Here is a 22,730-nt window from a genome sequence, read left to right as displayed (position 1 = left end):
TTAAATGCAGCAGACTGATTTGATTCAAAGAGAGAATAAAACATTGCAGCTGCAAAAACACTGAATTATTTTCTGATGAGTGAAATGTCTCTTCTCTCATGATTAATACACCAAAATATAAGGACGGGGAGGACAGGAGCATTTCTGATTGATGTGGGGACAGAAATCAAGTCCTCATTACAGAGTTTAAAGGGATACTTCAACATTTCAGCAAATTGGCCCATTTAGCGCAACTCCTCAGTCATTAGAACAGCAGACTGACTGTTTCTGTGAGGCGAGCTGTCGTTTATTCAGAGGTGAGTCGGGGAAGGTTTTCAGGACGGACACAATGGAAGTGGATGGTATTTTTGTTCCCCCTCGTCAAACTCATCAAATACACAATCCAACAACCCCAAAACACTTTGGTGGACACGTTATAATCCACACATTCACTACGCTGTGGAACACCAACAAATAATATTGTAGCGTTACGACACTGAAGCAAATACTGGGAACTACTTTTTCTTTTGAAATCACTACGCCCAGCGCCATGTTTAGTAAGTAGTTCCGTCTGAGCAATCTTCGCATAAACAACTCAATCTGGTCATTTTGCATTAATATTTCACAGCGTAGTGAATGTGTGGATTATAACGTGTCCACCAAAGTGTTTTGGGGTTGTTGGATTGTGTATTTGATGAGTTTGACGAGGGGGAACAAAAATACCATCCACTTCCATTGTGTCCGTCCCAAAACCTTCCCCGACTCACCTCTGGATAAACAACAGCTCGCCCTCACAAAACAGTAAGTATGCTGTTCAAAATGACTGAGGAATTGCGCTAAATGGGCCAATTTGCCAAAATGTTGAAGTATCGCTTTAAGTCAACTGTGCCCCAACAAACTCACAAAACCCACCAAACCCACTGAATTCACCAAACTCACTGAACCAAACAACAGACTCACCAAACTCAACGAACTCAATAAACCAAACAAACCCACCACTGCAGGAGACACATATAAGTGAAGAATAAATAACTAAAAAAATGCACAGGTATTGTGTGTGTTAGTACTTTAAGTGTTTGGAAAGCATTTCCACTGCGGGCAGCAGTCTTCCTCATCGAGTTGTGAGCTGTGCAGATGGAAATTTTGATCATTAAAGTGAGCAAACAGCAGCGCTGAGCGAGGCTGCCGACAATTGATTTTTATTGTCTTTCCCTCAGGTAGGAGATGCGCTCATTCCAGTGTTATTACACCTGCGCCGAACCCGGTCCGAGAATTAGCCGGGTCCCTGACTGATCTTTAAATGGTAAACAACAACAGTCGGCTGGTCTGCGGCTTGGAAGACGTCTGCCCCGCTGGATTAGGGCCGGATGATTAGAGGATCGGCTATTCATCCTTGTCAGCACCGTCGAGCTGCGCTACGGTCCCTTCACGAGACTGAGCTCAACCTCTCGCCCACCTGCATCCACCTCCGCTGCAGCCGCCGCACATCAGGACCGACCGCCTGCAGAGCAGCGCTCACACTCCCATCTGGGAGACTGAGCAAATGCATATTTATGGAGGCAGATAGACACGAGTATCTGTTGCAATGAGATGAGTTAGAGCAGGAGCATGGGGGCTGGAGGAGGGAATGGCTTTTTAGCCTTGGGAATATCATGACCCTTCACGAATCAACCAACCACAGGCCAAAAACACCGCACCGCAGCCTCCTGCATTTAGATTGTCTCTGTGCATTTGGGCTCCCGTAGACTCATTACACGGCTCTCCAGCAGTGCACGAGGCAGATTAATAATATCAAAGCACATCTGTGCCCTTTGGTGGTGCTGTAAATCCTGCACTGAACGCTCCTGCTTCAATTACATGATGATTTAATGACTGCTAATGCAGACCTGGAGAGCAGGCCACTGCCATATAATTAGCCATGGCGGAATTGAGTGTGATGGCTACATTATGTGCTACAAGTGAAAGACAGTGTTCTACACTCACCTCTGGCCCTTGCTCCTGCACATGGCAGGACTCGCTGTCTCCCTCCGAGAAGGAGCCCGACTCGTCGCTGGAGTTGGTGCCGTAGGACTGCTCGCACTTGATCTTGGGCCGCACCTGGTTGAAGAGGGCGTCCCCGCCCAGGCCGGGCTCCTGCTGGTCCACGTTGAGGCAGCGCGCCACGTTGGAGCAGGGCGAGGGGGAGAACTCGAACTGGGGCAGGCTGCAGGGGGATCCTCCGCTGCCGTCCTCCGCGTAGGAGTAGGAGGAGCAGGAGCTGGAAGTCCTGGTGCGCGTCTCGCAGGGCGGCGAGCGGGGGCATACTTTGATTGGCACTGGGCAGCTGGTGTTGGGCCGGGGGCGGCACAGGACCGGGGGCTCGGAGGAGGCGGCGCCGGGGGAGTACGTCTGCGAGGAGGGGAGGGACTGGCTGGCCCCCGCCCACAGGCCCTTGGTCATGTGCTCCGGGAGCTCCATTTCCAGAGAGTTCCCACCGGGGTAGGAATGCGCTGGGGGTCCCAGACGGTTGCAGGCCCCTGAGGAAAATATGACACTGCGGCGGTCTAGCTCAACTTCCTGTTTGCAGACTCCGTCACAGGAAGCTGACTTGAGGGACAACCCTGCAGGGAAACCGTCCACCTCCTTTGGGGATGCAACAGACAGACCCAGCTCCCCAGTGAAAGGCCTGAAGTCTTTTTTGTGATCTCCCTGAGAGTTTCCCTTGTCCTGGGGACAGACAAGTCTGTTGGCGATTAGCTGCTGGGAAGTGTTGGGCAGACCGGGGAGGTCCACCCCTTTCTTGAAGAAGGCTCGGAGACAGGAGGGGAACTTGGTTCTCTTGGTTCTCTCCACAGTCACGGGCTTGTCCAGCTCCATGGCCGCCGTGCCGTCCTTGTCCCTGCCGTCCTGCTCGTCCCCCGACAGGCACAGCGATGCGGCCTCTTCCTCTGCCTGCGGTTCCACTTTGATCTGCGCCAGCGGCAGCCTGCCCGGACCCGGCGCCGCGCCGCCAACGCCGCTCTCCTTCAATGTGCTTGGAAAACCTGAGGTACTGGTGTGTGAGGAGGTGTCATTATTGTGCTTGTTGCAAGCCCACTGGTATTTCCTGTACTTGGGGCATCGAGGCAGATCTGACGCTCCGTGTCGATCGAAGTCCAGCCGGCTGTCCGTAAAGTTCCCGGGCGTGGCGCTCGCTAGCCGATCGTCGTCGGGCCGCTGAAAGGAGTTAAGGCCGTCTGCGCAGTGCCTCGCCCTGGGGGACGCCGGCCTCTCCGCCTCTGACTGCATGCTCTCATCCTCGGAGTTGTTGGCCTCTGCCGCCACCTTGTGGCAGGGCAGCAAGCTGTCTTCTTCGCTACGCAGCTGGGCTTCCAGGAAGCGAAAGCACGAGTCCTCCAGGTTGTGTATGCGCAGGAATTCGGCACAGCGGATGACCTCCTGGATGTTTTCTCTGCTGAGTAACAGCTTAGCAGTGTAGGCAAACTGCAACAATGGAGCGAATCCCCTGGCAGTGACCTGCAAAAAAACAGGGAAATTGCCAGCATTACCATCAGCACAGCCATTGTTCAGAGCACTTGGAGTGTGGTGAGACAAACCGACAGCTCCAACGACATAACAACACAGTGTAAAGTACCGGGCCATCTTTTTATCGGGTCAGCACTGCACATTCTGCACAGCCGTAAATAAGAACGGGCGCTGTGGGCTGTGGACAGGTTGTGTGTGTTCATAATAACAACCTGTGGGACATTCCAGCAGTTCGCCACTGTCTGCTCGGTGGTTACCACCGCTTCTGCCAACGCCCACTCCCGTCGCAGCGCCGTGTTCAGCTGCTTGAGGGAGGATGTGGAAGTCGGTGGAGTGTGGATTCATGCTCAGTGACATGAATGAGGTGTGAATGTGTCCTTCATTGGGACCATGCTTCACAACTTTGGCAGTTCTCTCATTTTCGTCCAAATTATTCATTTTAAATATAAGACAGACACTTAGAGGGGTGACGCTGATGTGTTTCGCCCTTTGTTCTTCTTTGCTTCAGTGCACTGGGATCAAGCTTCAGTTTGAAATAATAATGAAAGGAAATAAACAAATGAACAATGTCTGAAGGTTTAAAGGTTAAATCAGTTATGACTGATTTATAAACCTTTACATTATTTATTTTCCAAGTAATTTCATTGGTGTAACTGAAAGGGTTAATGTCAGAGACTCAGTCTCAGTTGTAGGTTATTAGTTGTGGTATTTCTAGAATTGTCTGCTCACACAGCTCAATAGAAAGTCTATGGGGGGAGTTTGATTAAATTTAATTAAGTTCTTCTGTTTGATCCTCATTTCTGTAGAAATAACTGGAGCTGTTGATGAAAGATGGTTAAAGTATTTACACTTCATACAGCCTGAACTCTTCTCGAGGTTTTAGGAATTGTTTGTGTGAAGAGCATTTTAATCAGATATAAAGGTCACGTCTGCCATGTTGCTGTCTGGTGAAACATTATTTTAGGAAAGCATTCGAGGGTTTCCAGAGTTTCCTCATGTTCTCAGTGATCATCAGTCCTGCTTCAGGTGGATCACCTGAACCTGAACCTGTGTGATAGTTATCAACCCTTAACTGCTCAAGTAAAAAGGTGAGAATCTGGTTCAGTTGGATGAGGATGTGGGCTTTCCGTGGAGACGTGCTGTACTGAGAGGTAACGCTGAAGGATACCTGCTGCTCTGATTGGCCGAGCGTGGCAGACGTGCTGAACTCTGAGCGCTGGGATCCCTTCCCGGCCCTGCGGCCTCACTTTCTGTACCAGTGCCCCGCCGCCTCGGGTCAAGTGCCTGCAAAGCCCGACGCTTTGTGGCGCGGCGGCTTATCCCCGCTGCGACCATGTGGCGCGGGATGATAGAGGGAAGCCTTCCATTTAGACTTAATGCCAGATAATTAGGTAAACTCCTGAGCCTGCAGAAGCCCGGCCCACCCTGTCAGCTCCTGTCAGCCAGGCGTGGAGGACGGCGTCCGAGGCGCTGGCTGCTTGGAGATCAGCGTGAGGTTCACGCCGGGCTGCGCCCGCCACTTTACTCAGCCTGCGAGCGCCCCGATCCCCGCGGCTTTATCCTCCTCACTCTGCAGCCACAAACACTTGTGTGTTTCAGCGCCGCTGGGGGGAGGAAGAGGAGGAGCGCAGTCACATCACACACAGTAAAGGTGTGCCAGCAGACGCAATTACAACGGGTTGGCTGAGAGTGCCGGGCTGTTTGCTCGTCCACAAAGCGCCTTTTCATCCTGAGTGATGTGAAGTCTCTCTTACAAGACGGAACAGAGACGTGCAGATGTGGAGGACGAGCAGCTCGATGCGGGTTTAATGAGTCTGCTGCTTCCTGATTGTCCTGCTGCCTTTGCTACAGCGACACGCAGATGAATTATCCCAGGTATCAGCATGGAAGCAGAGCAGCAGCCTCCCTGCCAGGCGGCCCGCTGTAGTAAAACAGGATTTTCCCCTCCGAGGCAATCAAGCTTCAAAACCACAGAATTTGCTCTGTGGATTTTTTCCGCCTGGAAAAACAACTAAGCAGTCTGCACACGGAAACACAAATATGCCAGAAAGAAAATAGCCTGAGGTCATCTGAATGACTCGGAAGGTTTTCAATCCACTGGCCTGGAAGAATTTACAGAACAGCAGTATGGATGTTTGAGGGTGAAGTGTTTTTTTTTTTTTTTTTAACCGACTGCCTTGTTGCTATTTGAAAAAGTCCTTTGTGGAACAGGAGATGATTGAAAACACACACCAGAGCACAAACCTGGACATTCTGGGGATCAGGTGAGAGTGTTAACCACTACTCCACTGTGCTTCAATCCTTGACCCTTCACCCTCCACAGCATCCTAATCCCTAATCCCCACCCCACCCCAAACCTGAACGTCTAAAGCACTTTTTGAATTTCTAACCTTAATCCTATCGCCTTTAGTTTTCTCCTGTCGGAGCAGGAGGAGCCTTCATCCTGACCTCTCACCCCAACTCTTACCCTCCATATTCCTCCATATTACCCTGTGAGTAATGTGATGAAGAGCGAACAAGCTCAACCGAACCGGAGTCAAACTGTGTTCGAGGCTCGCTTGGCTCCACTGTCACTGCAATAAGTAACAGTAAAGTCAGAGTAGGATTACTCTATTACCAACGCATCATCAGCAGGGTAAAACTAACCTGTAAACCAGCTCTCCTTCCCTTTAGAGGGAAATCCTGTTTCTCCCGTTAGGCTCACCCACACCTCCAACACGCTTCCTTTGTTTCTGTCACTGACAGCTGGGTGTTTCTGGTCTAACCTGGGAGCTGCTCCTGTACCGTGGATGTGTTCTGACCCTGAAGCGTCTCAGCAGCTTCAGATCTGAAGCGCCTCGCAGCGCGTCCGGCAGCATCGCAGCCATCAGGCATTGTTAGGAGGAAGCTGCTGACTCCATATCTGTACAGGGTGTGTGTGTGTGTGTGTGTGTGTGTGTGTGTGTGGGAGACAGATCGGGGGAGGGGGGAGGCTTTGACTGGACTATCCGCTCTACTGATGAGCGCAGCACATTCACCAGACTGCTGCTCAGGAAGATGGACGCTCACGTTTCTGCTCTTCCAGAGGAAATGATGAGTCCATCCTGCTGGAGATGTTCTGCTTCTCAGTCAGACAGTGTCCGGTTTTAAACCACCGGCCCGCAGAGCTGACACACTGCCAGACACAAACAGATCACACTGTGGTGTGTGTGCATGCAGCAGTGATCTACTGGCATTGAGAAGCGGGGCGTCCGTTCTGTTCTGTCTCCATCGTGAGGACAGAGAATGAGAATGATGATTTGTACGAATCCACTCGGGTGCAGACTGATGCTGTGGCGGCTGTGCAGATTCAGCCGACTCAGGTTTCTGCACGAAAGCTGGAAGCATCACTGATGTCTGTCCAAACCCAACATCGCTCCTCACACAGCTGAACACAGCAGCCGCAGGAGTGTGACAGCAGGGACAGCTGTCCTTCAAAACCTGTCCGTCCGCTGAGACTGGACCTCTGTGCTGTATCTGTGGAGAAATGGCCCCTCATGCAGAAGGAACGCCGCCTCCTGCTGCCTCCTGAGCTGAGGGCTGGCACATCCTGGAGCTTCATGGCTTCAAGCAGCAGCAGCAGGTGGAGGAAAACAATCCGGCTGTTTGCAGCTGGCATCAACGTGTGCTGGCTGACTGATCGCCGAGGCGTTCCTGTTCACACCTGCTGCTGGAGCGGGCCTCCATCTCCAGCAACCAGCTCGTCTTACTGCTCTAAAGACAACCAGGAATCTCCTCTGTGAGCAAGACGTCCTAGCATTAGAAAGGTTTCCATCTTCTTTCCCTCCATCATAGCCTTGCTGTAGCTTTTCTGTAATATGTCTGTTGACTGTTTGACCACTGAGTTACATTATAAAACATCATGTCTTCCAACCAGAGCTGGAGCAGCTCAGACCTGCAGGACAAACAGGATGTCTGAACATTATTACCAAAAGCCTGACTGGATTGATCACTGATCCAGCATGGGAGAGCAGGACTGTCGGTTTGCATAGCTGGGTTTTGTAACGTCTGTTCTCTCTGTGAGATCTGACAGTCTGGAGAGAATGAGGGTCCAGGAGGACTGGTCTCATTCAGCCAGTGACAGAACACTCCTCCATCCCGGGAAGCCATATATAGACCACTTTTCTTTGATAGACAAGTGAGACAATAAGCGTTTCCATAGATCACATTCCTCCATGCTTTGACAGACAATAAGAATAATAATGATAATGAGAGCTGCTCTGCAGCAGTCCAGCCACTCCAACCTCCCATCGCCCGGCCCAGCGATGCCCAAGCACGAACGCTTCACCAAAACCCAACGCCAAGCTAACAGCAGGGGGCTAAGCTAATAGCCCACACCCCACACAGCAGCCGGGACGGGGGAAGGAGACCAGAGCTCTGGGGAGTCCCGACAGAACGGGACAGGTGGGACACCACGAGGGAAAAAGAGAAATGAGTGGAAGGAGGGTTTATTTCCAGGGATTTTCCAGAGACTTTGTTCAAGCAAAGCATGCGCTCTACCAGCCTGCTCACTTCAGTTCGGATCAATTCAATTCAACATTATTTATAAAGCACAAAATACGACACAGGCATTTCTAGGCCTTTTCAGAGAGAGAAACCCAACAGATCCACACAACCGCCGAGCTGCATCCCCACCATCACGTCCGTCTGTGCCTCCTGCCTCCTGCCTCCTGATCTGCCTGAGCTCCTGTGCTGTGTCCCTTCAGTCAGCGCTATAGGGAGAGCTTCACGCTGAGCTCCGGCTCGGACGTTTGGGAGTTTCCTTTCCCTGCGTCCCCGCTCTCTCTGCTGCCTCTGTGCAGAGTATTCTTGGATTCTGGCTCCTGAGTCTGCGGAGGATTCCTTTTCAGTTGTATTCGGACGTTTGAATGTTCTGGAGAGCTTTCTGTTTCTTTATGGACAATGAGTGAGTTTTGCCGGATTCTCCGGCTCTGCCTGGCTTCATGCACCTTCCTTCCCCTAATGTGACCACTGAACCCGAAGTCTCCTGAGTGAGTTCGTCAAGCTTTGGCTGGGAATGACGAGCATTTGGAGGAACTGGCCATGACTTGAGTTCATCCCTGAAAGCTGTTCCCCACTCTCCGCTGGGATGTTCAAACTCGGGCTACCTCCATTTGAATACAGCAGTCGAGCTGGATGGAGATCTGCGCCGATGTGTGAAGAACATGAGAGAACCTCTTGATGGCAGTGAGCCTGCAGTCTGACACCCACCTCTCCCTGCTGGATTCGTTAGTATTCCAGATAAAGAGACCCTATTTCAAGCTTCCCTGAAAACCACCCAAACGTGCCGGCCAGTAACTGCTGCCGGCTTTATTTCACACAGAACGAGGTGTAGCAGAACGGCGGCTTAAATGAGGCTGGGCGGCCGGCCCGCTGCACCCAGAGCTGCTGATAAACAGTAAAGCTGCTGGAGGAAAAGTGCTGAGCGAACCAGGGATCTATTTTCAGCTGGTATCAGCAGCTGCTGCCTGCGGGAGCGCATCTTATGTGCGCCCTGCACCATATGTGATACTCCACTGTTACAACCAGCACAGCAGCCTAATGAAGGAAAGCCTGGGGGGGGGGGGCTACCTGCTGCAGGGCTGAGGAGGAGGCCTGGGAGGAGCCAGCCAGCAGTCCTGCTCAGTAAACTGACCGCCATGATGTTTGGGGCATTTTCTGCTGCTTCCAGCACTGACAGCACAATTTACAATACAGAGAGAAACTCATCAGCATCAACGCTTTGCACGTCACCGACAGAAGACAGGAAAGAAGCCATATGAAGACGCCTCAGCCGCCTCCTGCCCTCCAGCACCGTTCCCTTCCATCGGCCTTTCAGGGCACAGACGGATAATTTATTCAAAAGTGCTCCTGTGGATTCCTGCATGTCATGCATGCTAATGAGGCACGGCGCTACAATGGAGAACTGGATGGAGGAAAACGCTCTCCGGCGGGCGCCTTGACGTCAGATCTGCTGAGTAACCTGACATTAACCCCTGTGAGCGCAGACGAAGGAGAGAGAGGCCTGAAACACTGAGCAACCGTACGCCGCCGCCGCTGAGACACTTCTGAGAAGATCACTCTGAGCTCCCAGCAAACACGTCAGCCGCGGGTTCCCTGCAGACCTCATGGTTCATCGGTCACAGCTTCTTTAAGTCTCTTACACTGCAGACAAAACCTGATTCTAACCAGACGAAATGACTAACGGAGTATTCTACATTAAAGCAAACAGAGCACAGCGGTGGGGTTTCAGATTGTGACTCTCCTCATGTTTTCTTCTGTAGTTTCATTATTCTACCACCAGATGATGTGTGTAAGCATGGCCGGGGTTCCACACACATTCCAAAGTAGAAGTACAAGTTGATGAAATCCAGATTTGTGTGTTCATAGCACCCACTGTGCACATGTCTGAGTACGCACTGCGGAGGAATGAGGCTCCTGGTCTGATTCTTAACGCAGTGAAGGAGGAAAACACTGCCTGAACTCAAACTGATCCCACTGCTCCTGCTTCTATCACACATTAACTCTTCCTGCATAAGATTGCAGTGGTTGTTTTTCTTTTAAATTGCACTGCTATTTCACTATTTGAAAATATATTTTTAATTTTAATTGGATTTTTGATTTTGCAGTCTCGTGGACAGGACAGAAAGAATTTCATTGTGCAGGAAAACATGTTTTTCACTTTACACATGACAACAAAAGTTGAAACTTGTGTGTTTTATGTCCTGTTTACACTAAGAGTCTTCTGGAAACTGCAAATGCATCTGAATATTCTGAAAAACATAGGATCTGTCACAAAGTGAAGGTTGTGGGGAAGCAGAGGATTCAGAAAAGCTTTTAAGATCAAAGACGGAGTTCAGCAGAGAACATCTGATGATGAAGCCCACAAATAAAAGTGTTGGTGAGCCAGCTGAAGAAACGCCTCTCACCACATGAACAGCAGCAGACTCAGCTGGTTCTCCTTCAGAACGACACACAACCAACACAAATGTTTTCAGACCTTGCAGATGGCACTGTGTGTGGGACAAGAGTCTGTTAGCGTGAACTCCTCAGTGTCCGGTGTGACCTGGAACACACCTGGTCTTCTATACTCGTGAAACCAGCAGCGCGTCTGTTAGAGGCAGTCCTCAGTGCATCCTGTTGGCAGATCAGATTTCACACGAGTGTGTCCGCGGTGTCACACCTCTGAGTGTTTTTACACACAAACCTTCAGTAAATCAGGTCCTCCCAAAGATGAATGGGAAAAGTGTTTAGACGACTAACACTGCACTGTTTACATGCTGCGCTGAATCACTGGAAGTAACTTGGGACTCAGCGTCTTAGCACCTCTCCAGGGTGAGATGGGGATCAAACCGTGTGATTAGAGGACAACCTGCTCCACCGGCTGAGCCTCAGCCTGCCCACACACTAACTCAAAGGTAGTGTGAGTGTGAATCAGCATGAGGAGCGTGGACCCGGCAGCGCTGCGGTGACGCAGGCTGGCGAGGAAAGTGTGGTCCTCTGTGATGACAGGAGCTCAGTCTGAGCTGCTGGTGAGTAAACCTCCCCCTGACGCTGGATTAAATCAGATAGTGTATGTCTAATCCTCAGCCACTGCAGCTTACAGTCCAGGCCAGACACTGGGGAGGACATGACCCCACCTCTATGCCGGTTAAGACGACGGCAGATTGTTTCTGTTGACACAAACCACAGTCGATCTCGGCCGTGTTGATGCTCCGGAGGCCCAACACTCAGAAAAACTCAGACTTTTTCAGCACAGAAAGGATATATTTCCACTTCTATGTTTTCATGCACACCAACCTGCATAAAAACCTCATTGAGATCTGCTATGAGCAGCCAAACCTACAGGGGGCAGTGTAGAGCCAATCCTGGAAAAAACACCAGGACCGCAGCGAGTGGCGGGACTCACTTCCTGTTCCTTCAGTGACCGTGATGCGAGGACTCACCAAACATCAACACGGTTCCATTCATACCACGCCCACGACGCTTCTGCTCAAACTGTGGAACTAAACCCAGACATCATCACCTCTGGGGACTCGGAGCTTCCTTCACGAGGAAACGAAAGGCCCGGACTGATGTAGCGCGGTTCTGCTCTGTGTGACCGGGCTCTGAGTCTGGTCCTGTCAGGAAGGGGGATGCTGGCTGCTGAACCACGCCAGGCTTCTGGAGGTTAAATACACGCAGTGTAAACGCGGGATCACCACACCGGCTGTCACCCGCAGCACACAAACACCGCCTCGCCGTCTACGTCAGCCTCACCAGAGGAGAGGTGTCCGTGTGTGAGCGGAGAAAGACAGACCCCCCGCTGACTGGAGGGGGTGGCTGGGTGCAGAGTGAGCTCCAAAGCTTTCTCTTAAAGCTCCCATCCTCCATCTCTCTGGCTCCTGACCACCACCATCTGTCCACCGGGCTGCCGGAGAGTGGTCGACCAGCCAGGTACTTGGTACCGGGCCAGTCTGAATCAGGCTCCTTTGGATTAGCTTTCTGAGCCCCGATCAAGGTGAGTTGATGGATGCAAGTCACTCTAAAAGCCTCCTAAGTCTTCAGAGCATTACGGTTTCCCAGGCCCCCGTCGAGCTCTTTCTCTGAGCAGCAGGATCTTTAGTCGCTTCTGTTCAGCAAATCAAAAGACCAAGGTATGGAAGAATGAGCTGAATTATTGGTAAAGATCCATATTCAGAAAGCGGCGGATGTTCAGGAGATCAGTAAAAAGCCAGATGCCATTATGAGGCAGATCTATCGGCCATCAGGATTCTAAAGAGCTTCAGGCTTCAGGCCTCTGACAGAGGGCGGAGCAGTGTTGATCCTTCCCAAACTGAAAGACAATGTTGACCCAACATTGTGTTTCCATTTCTAGCTGTTTGAATGGTTGTGAGACGCTGTTTTTCTATTGAACAGAGTCAAAGACAAACTGTGGTCATGAAGAAAGCAACTGAAAGACTGGCTTCGTCCTCCAGCATGTTTGAATACGTGAGGATTGAAACTCAAATGGACGGCTCACCAACACACCTTACAGTATAAAGTAACGTCAGGGTGATTCTAAATGGAGTGTACTGAAACCAATAATGCGCCTGGTGGGTTAGATGTCTCCGGTGGGGGGCAGTCATTCAGGTCTGCAGGGCAGCTGAAGAACAAGCCATTCATGCAGGGCAGCAATGCTTCACAACACCTGGGAAAAACTGCCTTGGCCAGCGGACCAAATTGGGTTGTTCCTGTTTAGAGCTCTTTAATTCACACTTCATGACAACATACAAGATGAAAGCACAAGTTTGTCACCATTTCCTCAAAATGATGCTGAATCCTAAACACACAGATTTTCTCTGTGTCTTCTGTCGTTCCCACTGTTACTCTGGAAATAAGCAGGAATCCGCAGTCCCTTTCCCAATGAGCTGCTGACAGCATTCAGCCCGGGCTCCTCCTCGGCGGAGGCAGACTCACAGCACAACGCCTTCACCTTGAACGGCCGGTCAGAAAGAGGTGCTTGTGTCTCTGCCAAGGCCGGACTCTAATCACTGAAGCGATCTGGCCTGACCGCGGCCGCCTCACCCCGGCCGGCTCTGCCTGGACGTCACACTGCTTCCTGGACTCTCCAGTTTCACCTCCCTCCTCCACTGCTTCTCTGTGGTTTGGGGCGTCCTCCTGGATAGATCGGGGTCGACACAGTGCACACAGTCCTGAAAGTCATGAGCTGGCCCGGGCTTGCCTTTGGCTTGCTGTGCCATGCTGTCTGTTCTGTTGACGTTCTGCCGAGAATCCTGGATCCTGAAGGCCTGCACACTGGAGGGGACGTGTGTGATCTGCTTTTTCTAGCTTGTTGACTTCATTCATGACTTTGAGTACAGTCAAACATGGAGTAGATGCAGAAAAAACATTTTCTTCACACTTTAGCAGGTAAATGTTTTGTGTCCAACCAACGCAATGCTAAAACATTCACAGTGAAAGATAGCAAACAGATTGTGCTGTCTGCATTCTGGGGATGATCCACTGAGAATAAAACCACACAAAAGGAAGCTTTCACTTTGTGATTTTGTGTGGATTAGATCCTGTTAAAACTAAATTTTCAGCTGAGACAGTAGCAGAAAGAGGTGACAAGGCATTCTCCCAGCTGGCCCACCACAGCTTTCATTTGTGGATTTTCTCATAAAATATTTTATGTGTTCTATGTCTTCTTAGATCTTGAAGCCTTTTCTAAATCACTTCTTTGGCTTTAAAATAAAATGAATGAATGAAGAAATAAAATAAATAACGAAGGAAAAGGAAAATGCCACGAGCCAGATCTGTCACAGAGTCAAAGCTCAAGGAAATGTGGCAAATTCAGATTTATTTGCCGTAGCTGTCAGTATGTTGGAAGAGACCTTTCTAGTAAATCTGAGAGTGAAATGTTAAAAGAATAAACGGAACATGTTGATGTAAGAGGGAGAAAATGAGACAGCAGGACGGTGAGGATCGGCTCAGCAGCAGCAGGCCGACAGCAGTCAGCTGTGACGAGACAGGACTGAGTCACGTCTCCGCACAGAGCTGCACTGTGTGGAAACTATTTATCTTCCTCCCGGTGATAGCGTCTCCTCTCCAGCGGAGGGCTCTCTTTGAAAATTCCTGCAGCTACTTCTGAAGCTGCCTTTGTTTTACAGTCAAGAAATATGATGCAGAGGGACGCCGCTGCCCCCCCACCCCGCCGGCCGGCCCGGAGCGCGCCACCACCCCCAGATAAAGCCGGATTGTTGTGTTCCCATGATGCGATGGCCAACAAAGCCCCTTGATGGAACCGGCTGGCCCTGCGCGAGTCCACAATCACATCAGATATAGATGATGTCAGTCACCCGCGCCGGCCCCGACCACTCCGGGGCCCGGCAAGGCCATGGAGAGGATGATGAAGGTGGCGGGGGGAGGAGGTCTTTGTTTCACATTTCATCTGCCCCCTCCGCCCCCTCCCTCTCTCCCCAGCGGCTACCAAAGCCCTTGTTAGCTGCCCTTTGTTACACTAAGGTGGCGGCCGTCAGTCGATGGAAGACTGGATCTGAGGCGGATCTAAAGGCTGCCCCCCCCCCCCACATCAGACTGCAGGCGAGGATGCGTCAGCAGGCCTCAGTCACTGAGCGTGAAGCAGGAGCTGACAGCTCGAAGAAGCTGATGGCCGCCATCATCGGGCTGATGCGTCTGCGAGTGTGTTCAGACGGAGAACAGAGCCGTGGCCTTTAAAGGAACCTCCGCCTCAAACAAACCAAAGCAGATGAAAAGAAGAGCGGCTATCAGTCCACCCGAGGTGGCGCTCACACACCTGTCCTCCTGGAGCCTCCGAGATAAGTACAGTGGCGTCACGACATGAGTGTCCTCAGCTCCACCAGCTGAAAGTCACAGCTTCGCTTTACAAGCGCCATCATCCTTTATCAACGACCTCTCATCATTCAATACGGCTCATTTGTGGTGTCCAACTCATCGTGACTGATCTGCCATGCTGTATTTTCCTTTTTTCTTTTGATAAACTCTGCTTGTTTTTGCTGTAACACTGTTTGATCACTTCCTCTTCCAACATGTCCAAGTCCATGGTAACACATTTCGTTTTGTGCTTCCTCCACTAAACAGTACCAAACAAGCCATCCCAGCAGATCGCAGCGTGTAAACAGGACCTGATGCAAACTCTGCATCTGAACGCTGCGGTGATGGCTCTCATTCTGGTATTCTTAGTTGATCACCTGAAAAAAAACAAAGCTGAAGTGCAGTATTAGTGTGAGTGTGCAGATTAGCACACATCGTAAAGGATCTGAGTAAACCCGACCCACACTGCACTGGCATGCTCCCAGTGGTCTTTCTGTACTAGAACAGCCACATTACAACACTTTGCACTTCAGGAAAGCCTCTGTAATAACAAAACAATAGATGTTTGAATGCATTGTTTCCTCATTTTGACAGAATCAAATCCATTTTAATCGAAATAAAAATCCTTAAAAACAAGGCCCTCAGTGCAGGACGGTACCTGTTCTCACACTGACAGAAACACTGGACCGCAGGTCTAGAATACTGAACTGAGGTGTTTAGTTCAGAGCCTCTGCCTCCAGCAGCGTTTCCTTTAGAGACATCAGTTAAAGAGTCTGTCCAAAGAGCCCAACGCAGTACAGTCTGCAGTCACAGGACGTCTCCACGGGTCTTCATGTGGTTTGGAAGAACCTGACTGCCTCCTCAGTCCTACAGATCATCTAAACCAGCCCCTTCCCCTGACCCCCCAGCACCACCACCACCACCACCACACACACACACACACACACACACACACACACACACACACACACACACACACACCGTCCATCGAGTGTGTTTTCCTGTGTGAGTATGAAGCAGTGCGGGGAGCCGGTAGCGTCACGCCTCCGTCTGTTTATCCTTGTTTTCAGCGCGTCTGATAAAGAGCTGCAGGATGTTACTGAGCTGCTGGATCATCACACCTGAATTCTGACTTCTTCACACATCCTCCAAGACTCTCCTTCTTCTTTTCACAAATGCAGACTGATGAGCTGTGAAGCTGCGAGGTGCCGAGCCCCTCAGATCCAGCTGATCGTACTCTCGTCAAGACTCTGCCAGGCGCGCCAAACTAAACCAGTTCTCAGGAGATCACTTCAGAAACTTGTGCGACTAAAAGCAGATTGTGTTAATATGCAGTTTAACTGGATTCATGCAGGATCTCAGTAAGTCGGGCCGATAGCGCTCACAGCCACACTACAGCAGCAGCCCACCTCAGAACGCCGCTGCAGCGGGAGTGGCGTTAAACTGCCACAGATTCATGTAGGCTTGATTAATGTGAGGGAATAAAGGAAATTTCCTCTGAATTAGAAAAGATAAAAATATGTCAAGTGTGGACAAAGGGGGGCTGGGTGGGAGTACCTCCGTCTCACCGGCACATTAAAGAGACAGTCAGGGCGAGATGCTGGTTTCCACACTCCATCTCACACCTGAAACACACGGCGCCTCATGCATTATTCATGGCGCCGCCGCTGAATGAAAGGCAGGCTGCTTCCAGCGCCGCCAGCCCTTCCCGCCAGTCGCTCTTTGAGTTAAGGAGTGCAGGGAAAATAAAGACGGGGAAAAAAAGCTCATTTGACATGAGACGGCCATCTGACGGAGACTCTCCTTTTCAACGAGCGCGGTGACAAAGTTGTTTGACAGGCGCCGCTTTATTAACGCTCGCCGGCCCCGGCGTGGAGCCGGCGCTGCGCCGCACATGCGGGATGTGTCCCACTTTCTACCGCCGCACATGTATGTTGGAATATGTCTGTGTGACATCAATACGGGTGGAGGGGGAGGGGGGAGGGGGAGGGGGGCAGCAGTTTAAAGCGACAGCGTGAGAGCTGAGGTGAGCGGGGGGGTGGGGGGTGTCGCTGAACCGACGGTAATCTCGCCAGCCGGGACTCGGCGTCGCCGGCGGAGCCTGACAGGTGCTAATTAGCAGTCGCAGCTCTGGCGGCTCAGTGATGCTCATTGGTCACACCTTCGGCTGCGAGCACCAGATCAAATTAAAACACGGCGAGGAGAACCTGCAGGAGAACGGCGCCAGAATCTAGAACCATCAGAGCTGCAGAGGATTCTGATCAACGCAGCAGAAAGTGGCCTGAAAAGACCCGGAGAGCGCCGGAGACATCGCTTTAGTGACAAACCCTCCAACACTCACTCACAGCCTCAAACGAAAACCTGCTCAGGCTAACGGCCTTGATCCGGCTCCGTGCTCTGCTCTTCTTCTGAGATCACTGTGAACAGCTGGTGGGAAGAAAACACAGAATTCTTCATTTAAACGTCTTCTAAATGTTGATTTGTAACCTGCAGTGGAAGTGTGTTGGTTCCTGTGAAGAGACTCGTCGTCTCACCACCTCTGGACACTTTGAAGGAAAAAGACTGAATCCTCTGCTCGCTGATTCACGCTTTACAGACGGACCTGTGATTATCCTCTGTTCCCACTTTCCTCTCCAAGTTTCCTCAAAATCTTTGGAATCTATTCTTGATATTTTTTCTGAGGAATATGTGGTTTTATGTATGAGGTTTGGATGATCTGCTGGTGAGATTGAGGTTTTATTTGTGAAGATGCTGTCAGGCCCTGCTCTCAGCGTTTTACACCATTTAATCATGTCTTTGCATGTATTCAGTCTGATAACGAGAGTCAGTTTGATTTTTGGTGACGTCTTATGAAAGGTTTCGAGGTTGAATTGAAGATTCATCATGGGAGGCTTTGTGTCTCTGTGGACCTTTTCAGGCAGAATCTGAGTTTATAGTTGTACTTTCTAGTACTTCTTTGTCTCCACACGTGTGAAAAAGCCATTTCAGTACGGACTGATGCTCTTGGTTTTTCCTCTCTAAAAGTGAAGGCATGGTCCGGACTGGCAGACTCCTCAGAGCGAACTCCTCCTGCCAGTCAGTGTTTCTGCCCGTGGGGGGGCTGGTGGAAGGGCCCTGTTTGGTAACACTTCCTGCAGCGTTTCCCCCTCGCTGACCTGAAGTCACCCTCCACAGGACTGCTGCACCTACCTCTTCAGGAAGGCTGACGACCAGGCCATTCTCCGCCTGGCCCACCAGCGCCTGGAGGAAGTACTCGCTGCAGGCGGCCAGCACGGCCCGGTGCCCTCGGAACTCCTTGCCCTCCACCAGGACAGTCACATCGCACAGGATATCCTGCTTCCGCTGGTCGTTGAGGCAGAGGAGGATATTGGTACAATGAACCGTCGACTCATACACGTACATGGGGGCTTCAGGCTTCTCATCCACGGACATTCCGCTCACGCCCTGGAAATAGAAACACAACAGAGGGGGGTCAGCTTACAGCCGGGCCCGGCCGGAGCGCATACCGCGGGGCTGACATAACCGCCGCCCCCTCCCCCTCCCCCCCCCCCCCCCCCCACCCCCGCCCCCGCCCCAGGCAGCCGGCTGCAGGAAGGCTAGCCGCGCTTCCTAAACATGTACATGGATCTAAGCAGGCTTCTGAAGCAAGAAGAAACAAAACATGGATGTTGTGACATGAGTTTGACATGAGCGGATTGACAGTCCGTCCCTCTCTGTGATTCTGTCTCCAACTCTTAGCAGAACAAAGTCCTGCTGGTCTAACTCCGCCACGAGGAAGACATCTGGTTCCATCGTCTCGATCCACATGGTGGCCCTCCTCTGAACTGTCTGTTATTTAGCACCAGCTTCAAGGCTGTTTCTGCTAACAAGAGCTGACCGAATCACGACGACTGTTTCAAGAAGACAGGAGGTATGGCCCAACATTACAACTTTGCTTTAATCTATGAGAGGTTTGAGGAACTATGAGGATTTATGGTCTGCTAACGTTTCAAAAGCAAAAACAGCCGAACGACGAGACTGAGGGTCGATTTCAGGACAGCGCTGGAACACCAGGAGGACTTGTGCGTCACTGACCACTGCAAAGCAAAGCTGGCCGTCTAACACAGTTTCAACCAGTAGAGCGGCACTTTTAATGAAGTGCACAAACAGCCCGCACGAGGAAGTGGGCCAGATTTTATTCACCAGCACCGAGTAAAGAGGCCATGAAGAGGAAGTGAGCAGGCCGACATCTGCGACACGCGCTACCTGAAGCCATGACTTGATACTGCGAGGAAATCATTTCACAGTCTGCCGATGAGGGCCATCAACCCGAGAGCAGACGTCATTAGAACCTGTGTAAGGACGGGACAGCTGAGCGCTCATCAGTCTGCTCTCAACGGGTCGAACAGTCAGGAGCTCCGAATGCAGCGAGTGTTCCAGCTCCTGGGCGGCGCTGACGCCCCGAGAGGCTGGGATCTGGGAACGCAGCAGCATGTGGCCCCATGGAGCGGCTCCTCCTGCCAAAGACCCCACAACACACACACACACACACACACACACACACACACACACTCTCACACTCAAAGAGCCTTTCTATCAAGCGCCGCCTGTGCCAGGGCGGCTCTCCGCTATATGTGTGTTTAAGGTTGAGCTGAATGATTGAAGCTGTCCAGAGTCCAGACCCTCCACCTACACCGTGTCATTACAGGACGCCGTGGCACGAGCCCGCTCTGTCCCGTCACCACAGCACAAACTTCAACCATCAGACATGCGGGGGCCTCTCTGGGTCCTGCCTCCTTATGATCGGACAGAAAATGTCCAGAATGCTGGTGAACAGGCCGCTGAGCTCCTGACTCACTGGCTGTGGGAGGAAATGCTGGCTCAGTGAATTTTCACGGCTATTTTGATGCACGTTTTGCAAGAAATTTAAAGGAAAAAAAAAAAACACTTCCTTGTGTTAATAATGCTCAAAGAGCCAAGCGGACCGAAGGCGGCGCTCGCTGACTCGCTCCATCGAGAGCAGAAGTGCTGCGATAAATGAGGAAGAGCTGCTCGGACTTCTCGCCATGACAGAAGCTGCTTCCTGCGTCTGGGTGGCGGTGGCGTTGCCCCTCATCAGAGTGGCGGGGCGTCGGGAGCGGTGTGGAACCGAGCAGGTCGGAGCAGGTCAAGCAGGACGAGCTCCCGGCTCCTGAAAATGGAGCTTTGCTCTCAGTGTAAATAGAAAAGGAAGGGGTGAGAAATGCAGGCAGAAAGCCGTGTGGCCTTCCCGGCAGTGCAGAGCTCACCTCACATCCTCTCACAAACAGTTATTCCAGCCTGTTTTCAGACAGGAAGTCCAAGCTGACGCAGTGGACAGTGATCGTGATGCTAGCTGAGTCTGGATTATAATCCAGTAGAGTACGTCACGGAGGATTCAATTAGCTGGACGGTTTCTTGGTTTCTTGGTTTCTTGGTTTCATGGCGTCAGCCCAGAGGAGCTGCAGCTTCAGCGTGCGTCGATCTCACACCAGACATCTGCATCCAGTCCAAGACACCGAATCTCCAGGAAAGACACCAGCTTAAAGGGCTTAGCCAAGCCTCGGGTGAAAAATGACTGGATGAACATCAGAGCTGGCTGAAAGTACCGATCTTCAACCTGAAATGAGCACAAAGGTCTGAACCATCTCTTCAAACCTGGACTCCCAGAGTCTGACTGCTGCCACAAAGTCATGTAGATCTAACAAACACAACCTGAAGACGGGCAGCATGGAGACCACCTGACCAAGCAGAGAGTCCGTGAGTGGACGGGTGACGGTGCGTCCTCCAGAGCGAGCCGCTCCACCTCGCCTCAGCATCGAGAATCCACGCGCTACACTTCAGCTGAAATGTCCAGGGGCTTCTCAGGGAAAACGTTAGTTTTTCCTCTACTGATGACCCGTTCCAGGAATATCTGGCATTTCCTCACGGTACAAACAGATGCTTTTAAACTCAGATGATTAACGTCAGTTGGTTGACAGAAAACAGTTTTTTTTTTTTATATCATTCATACCGTGCTGCTGAGAGAGCATCGTCCAGAAAGACTCCGCCATCTTCCTCTGACGGCCACATGCCGCCTCCAGCCTCAGACCATCGCTAACAACCTCTGGTGCTTGGGCTGCTTCTCTCAGCCGTGCCACATGTTCACAGACAATAACCTCACACAGCTTCTCCGGTCTGACGGTTCCTGAACATCTGGAAGGCATTGACAGACGAGACGATGAGGAAGCCAAGCCCGGCAACCACCAGCGGCACGACGTGGCTCGTCACCCTCCAAACGCCGCGACTGGCTCCGATTTAGCTACTGTGGATGAGAGCGACATGGAAATGACTCAGCAGTGTGGAGCCCTCGTTGGGCTGGAGCTGAGAGGCGTCCCGGTCGTATCGGAGACAGAGCGGGGCGAGCGGGGCGAGCGGGGCGAGCGGGGACCGCGGCTGCCGGACTCCTGTCTGCTCCGCTCTTGTTGTACAGTTTACTTATTTCCACCAAACATTTCTCAGTCGGTTTCCCAGGATAATGACCCGTCCTCCAAGAATAATGTTTCCAGATGTGGTTGTGAGGTTCAGAGCAATCTAAACATGCTATTCCAGCCCTGGAATCTGGAATGCTCGCTCGCTTCACTGGAATTTCAGATGGTTCACTGCAGCGGAGGGAAAACGCAAGGAAGACACACACACACACACACACACACACACACACACACACACACACACACACACACACATACACACATACACACACACACACACACACACACACACACACCACAAAATAGCTGGTTGTGGAGGAACTCTGAAAGTGCTGATGGAAGCAGAAGAGTGTTGCCTCCCTGGTCACTCGGTGACGGCAGCTCTCTTCAGACTAATGCGTCCGGAGACCCGTTAGCGTTGCGCTCCTCCATTACGGCAATTAGAGGCGCGGCGAGCGGCGAGCGGCGAGCGGCGAGCGGCGAGCCCCTCTTAGAGGGAGGCAGCAGCAGCCCACACACCGTACCGCACACCAGGCGCACCAGAAGAAGCTGCAGGTCATTACACCCTGCACTCAGCGCAGCCGCCATCCGTCCAGCTCCTGGAGCTTCATGTGTCGTCAGCCACAACATTATGACCACGTGGCTGGTCTTGCATTTACAGCACAGAGTGTGTTAGGGTAAAACAAGATAAAGGCAGAGTGAGAACCACCCTCCCTTCCCCCATATCAAATAATACAAAATGAATGGATAGAAATCCTAGAACTGGTAAGAAGGGGATATTAGTTCAAAGATTTTTTAAAAAAACCTTTGAAAACATGAATGTTCTCTGCAGTCCTCAGGCTCTCCGGCTGTTAAAGGAACCATAAACGTGGTGTGTAGTGCCGGAAAGCAGTCTCTCATATGAACGGTGGGACCGGTTCCAGAGGACCGGAGGGGACGCCATGCTGCACAAGATGAGATCACACCTGCCAGCTCAGAAGAACTTTCAGAACCACTAAAAGACCCTTAACACTGATCCTGAAAGTCTAAACCTGGTGTGATGTGATCCTGCTTCCTGGTCCTCATCAACACAGCTGGGCTCTGGAGAAGTTAAAGGTTTGCCTTTTTTTGGTTTGATGAATGTCTTTCAGTACCCATGAGTCCATGACCAGAGCAGTAAACTGAGCGTTGTGTTGTCTGACTGTGTGACTGCTGGAGTGTTTCAGCGCGAACAGCAGCGCTTCAAGCTGTGAGGAGATGAAGCTGAGTGTTTCACTAGCAGCTCCGCAAATGTTTCCACAGGCTCACTGTCACACCATTTCCTCTCACACACACACACACACACACACACACACACACCCGAAGCACTAGTTCAGCAACATGCTCCCGTCTTGTTCAGTTTGTTTTTCACCAGTGATTATCGCCATGGAAACAAGCCGAGCCCCTCTGGGGCGGGTCACATCACTTTCACCCTCCTGCAGCTGTCAT

General features: G+C 51.4%; 1 protein-coding gene across 2 annotated transcripts in view; it reads right to left on the bottom strand.

Annotated features, from left to right (window-relative positions):
• bach2b (BACH transcriptional regulator 2b) overlaps positions 1 to 22,730 on the bottom strand; it is an 84,292-nt gene that overhangs the window by 18,235 nt on the left and 43,327 nt on the right. For both annotated transcript variants that reach the window (XM_030110045.1, XM_030110044.1), the window contains exons 2-3: positions 17,986 to 18,240; positions 1,963 to 3,474 (exon numbers count right to left, since the gene is read on the bottom strand). In XM_030110045.1, coding sequence (XP_029965905.1) covers positions 1,963 to 3,474; positions 17,986 to 18,228 — 1,755 coding nt within the window. In that variant the 5' untranslated portion in view covers positions 18,229 to 18,240. The remainder of the gene's footprint in view (positions 1 to 1,962; positions 3,475 to 17,985; positions 18,241 to 22,730) is intronic.

The sequence above is a fragment of the Salarias fasciatus genome, chromosome 15 (assembly GCF_902148845.1).
Source record: "Salarias fasciatus chromosome 15, fSalaFa1.1, whole genome shotgun sequence".
Classification (NCBI taxonomy): Eukaryota; Metazoa; Chordata; class Actinopteri; order Blenniiformes; family Blenniidae; genus Salarias; species Salarias fasciatus.
The sequence above is the reverse complement of the archived record's forward strand: the minus strand, read 5'-3'. Positions and strand labels throughout refer to the sequence as shown.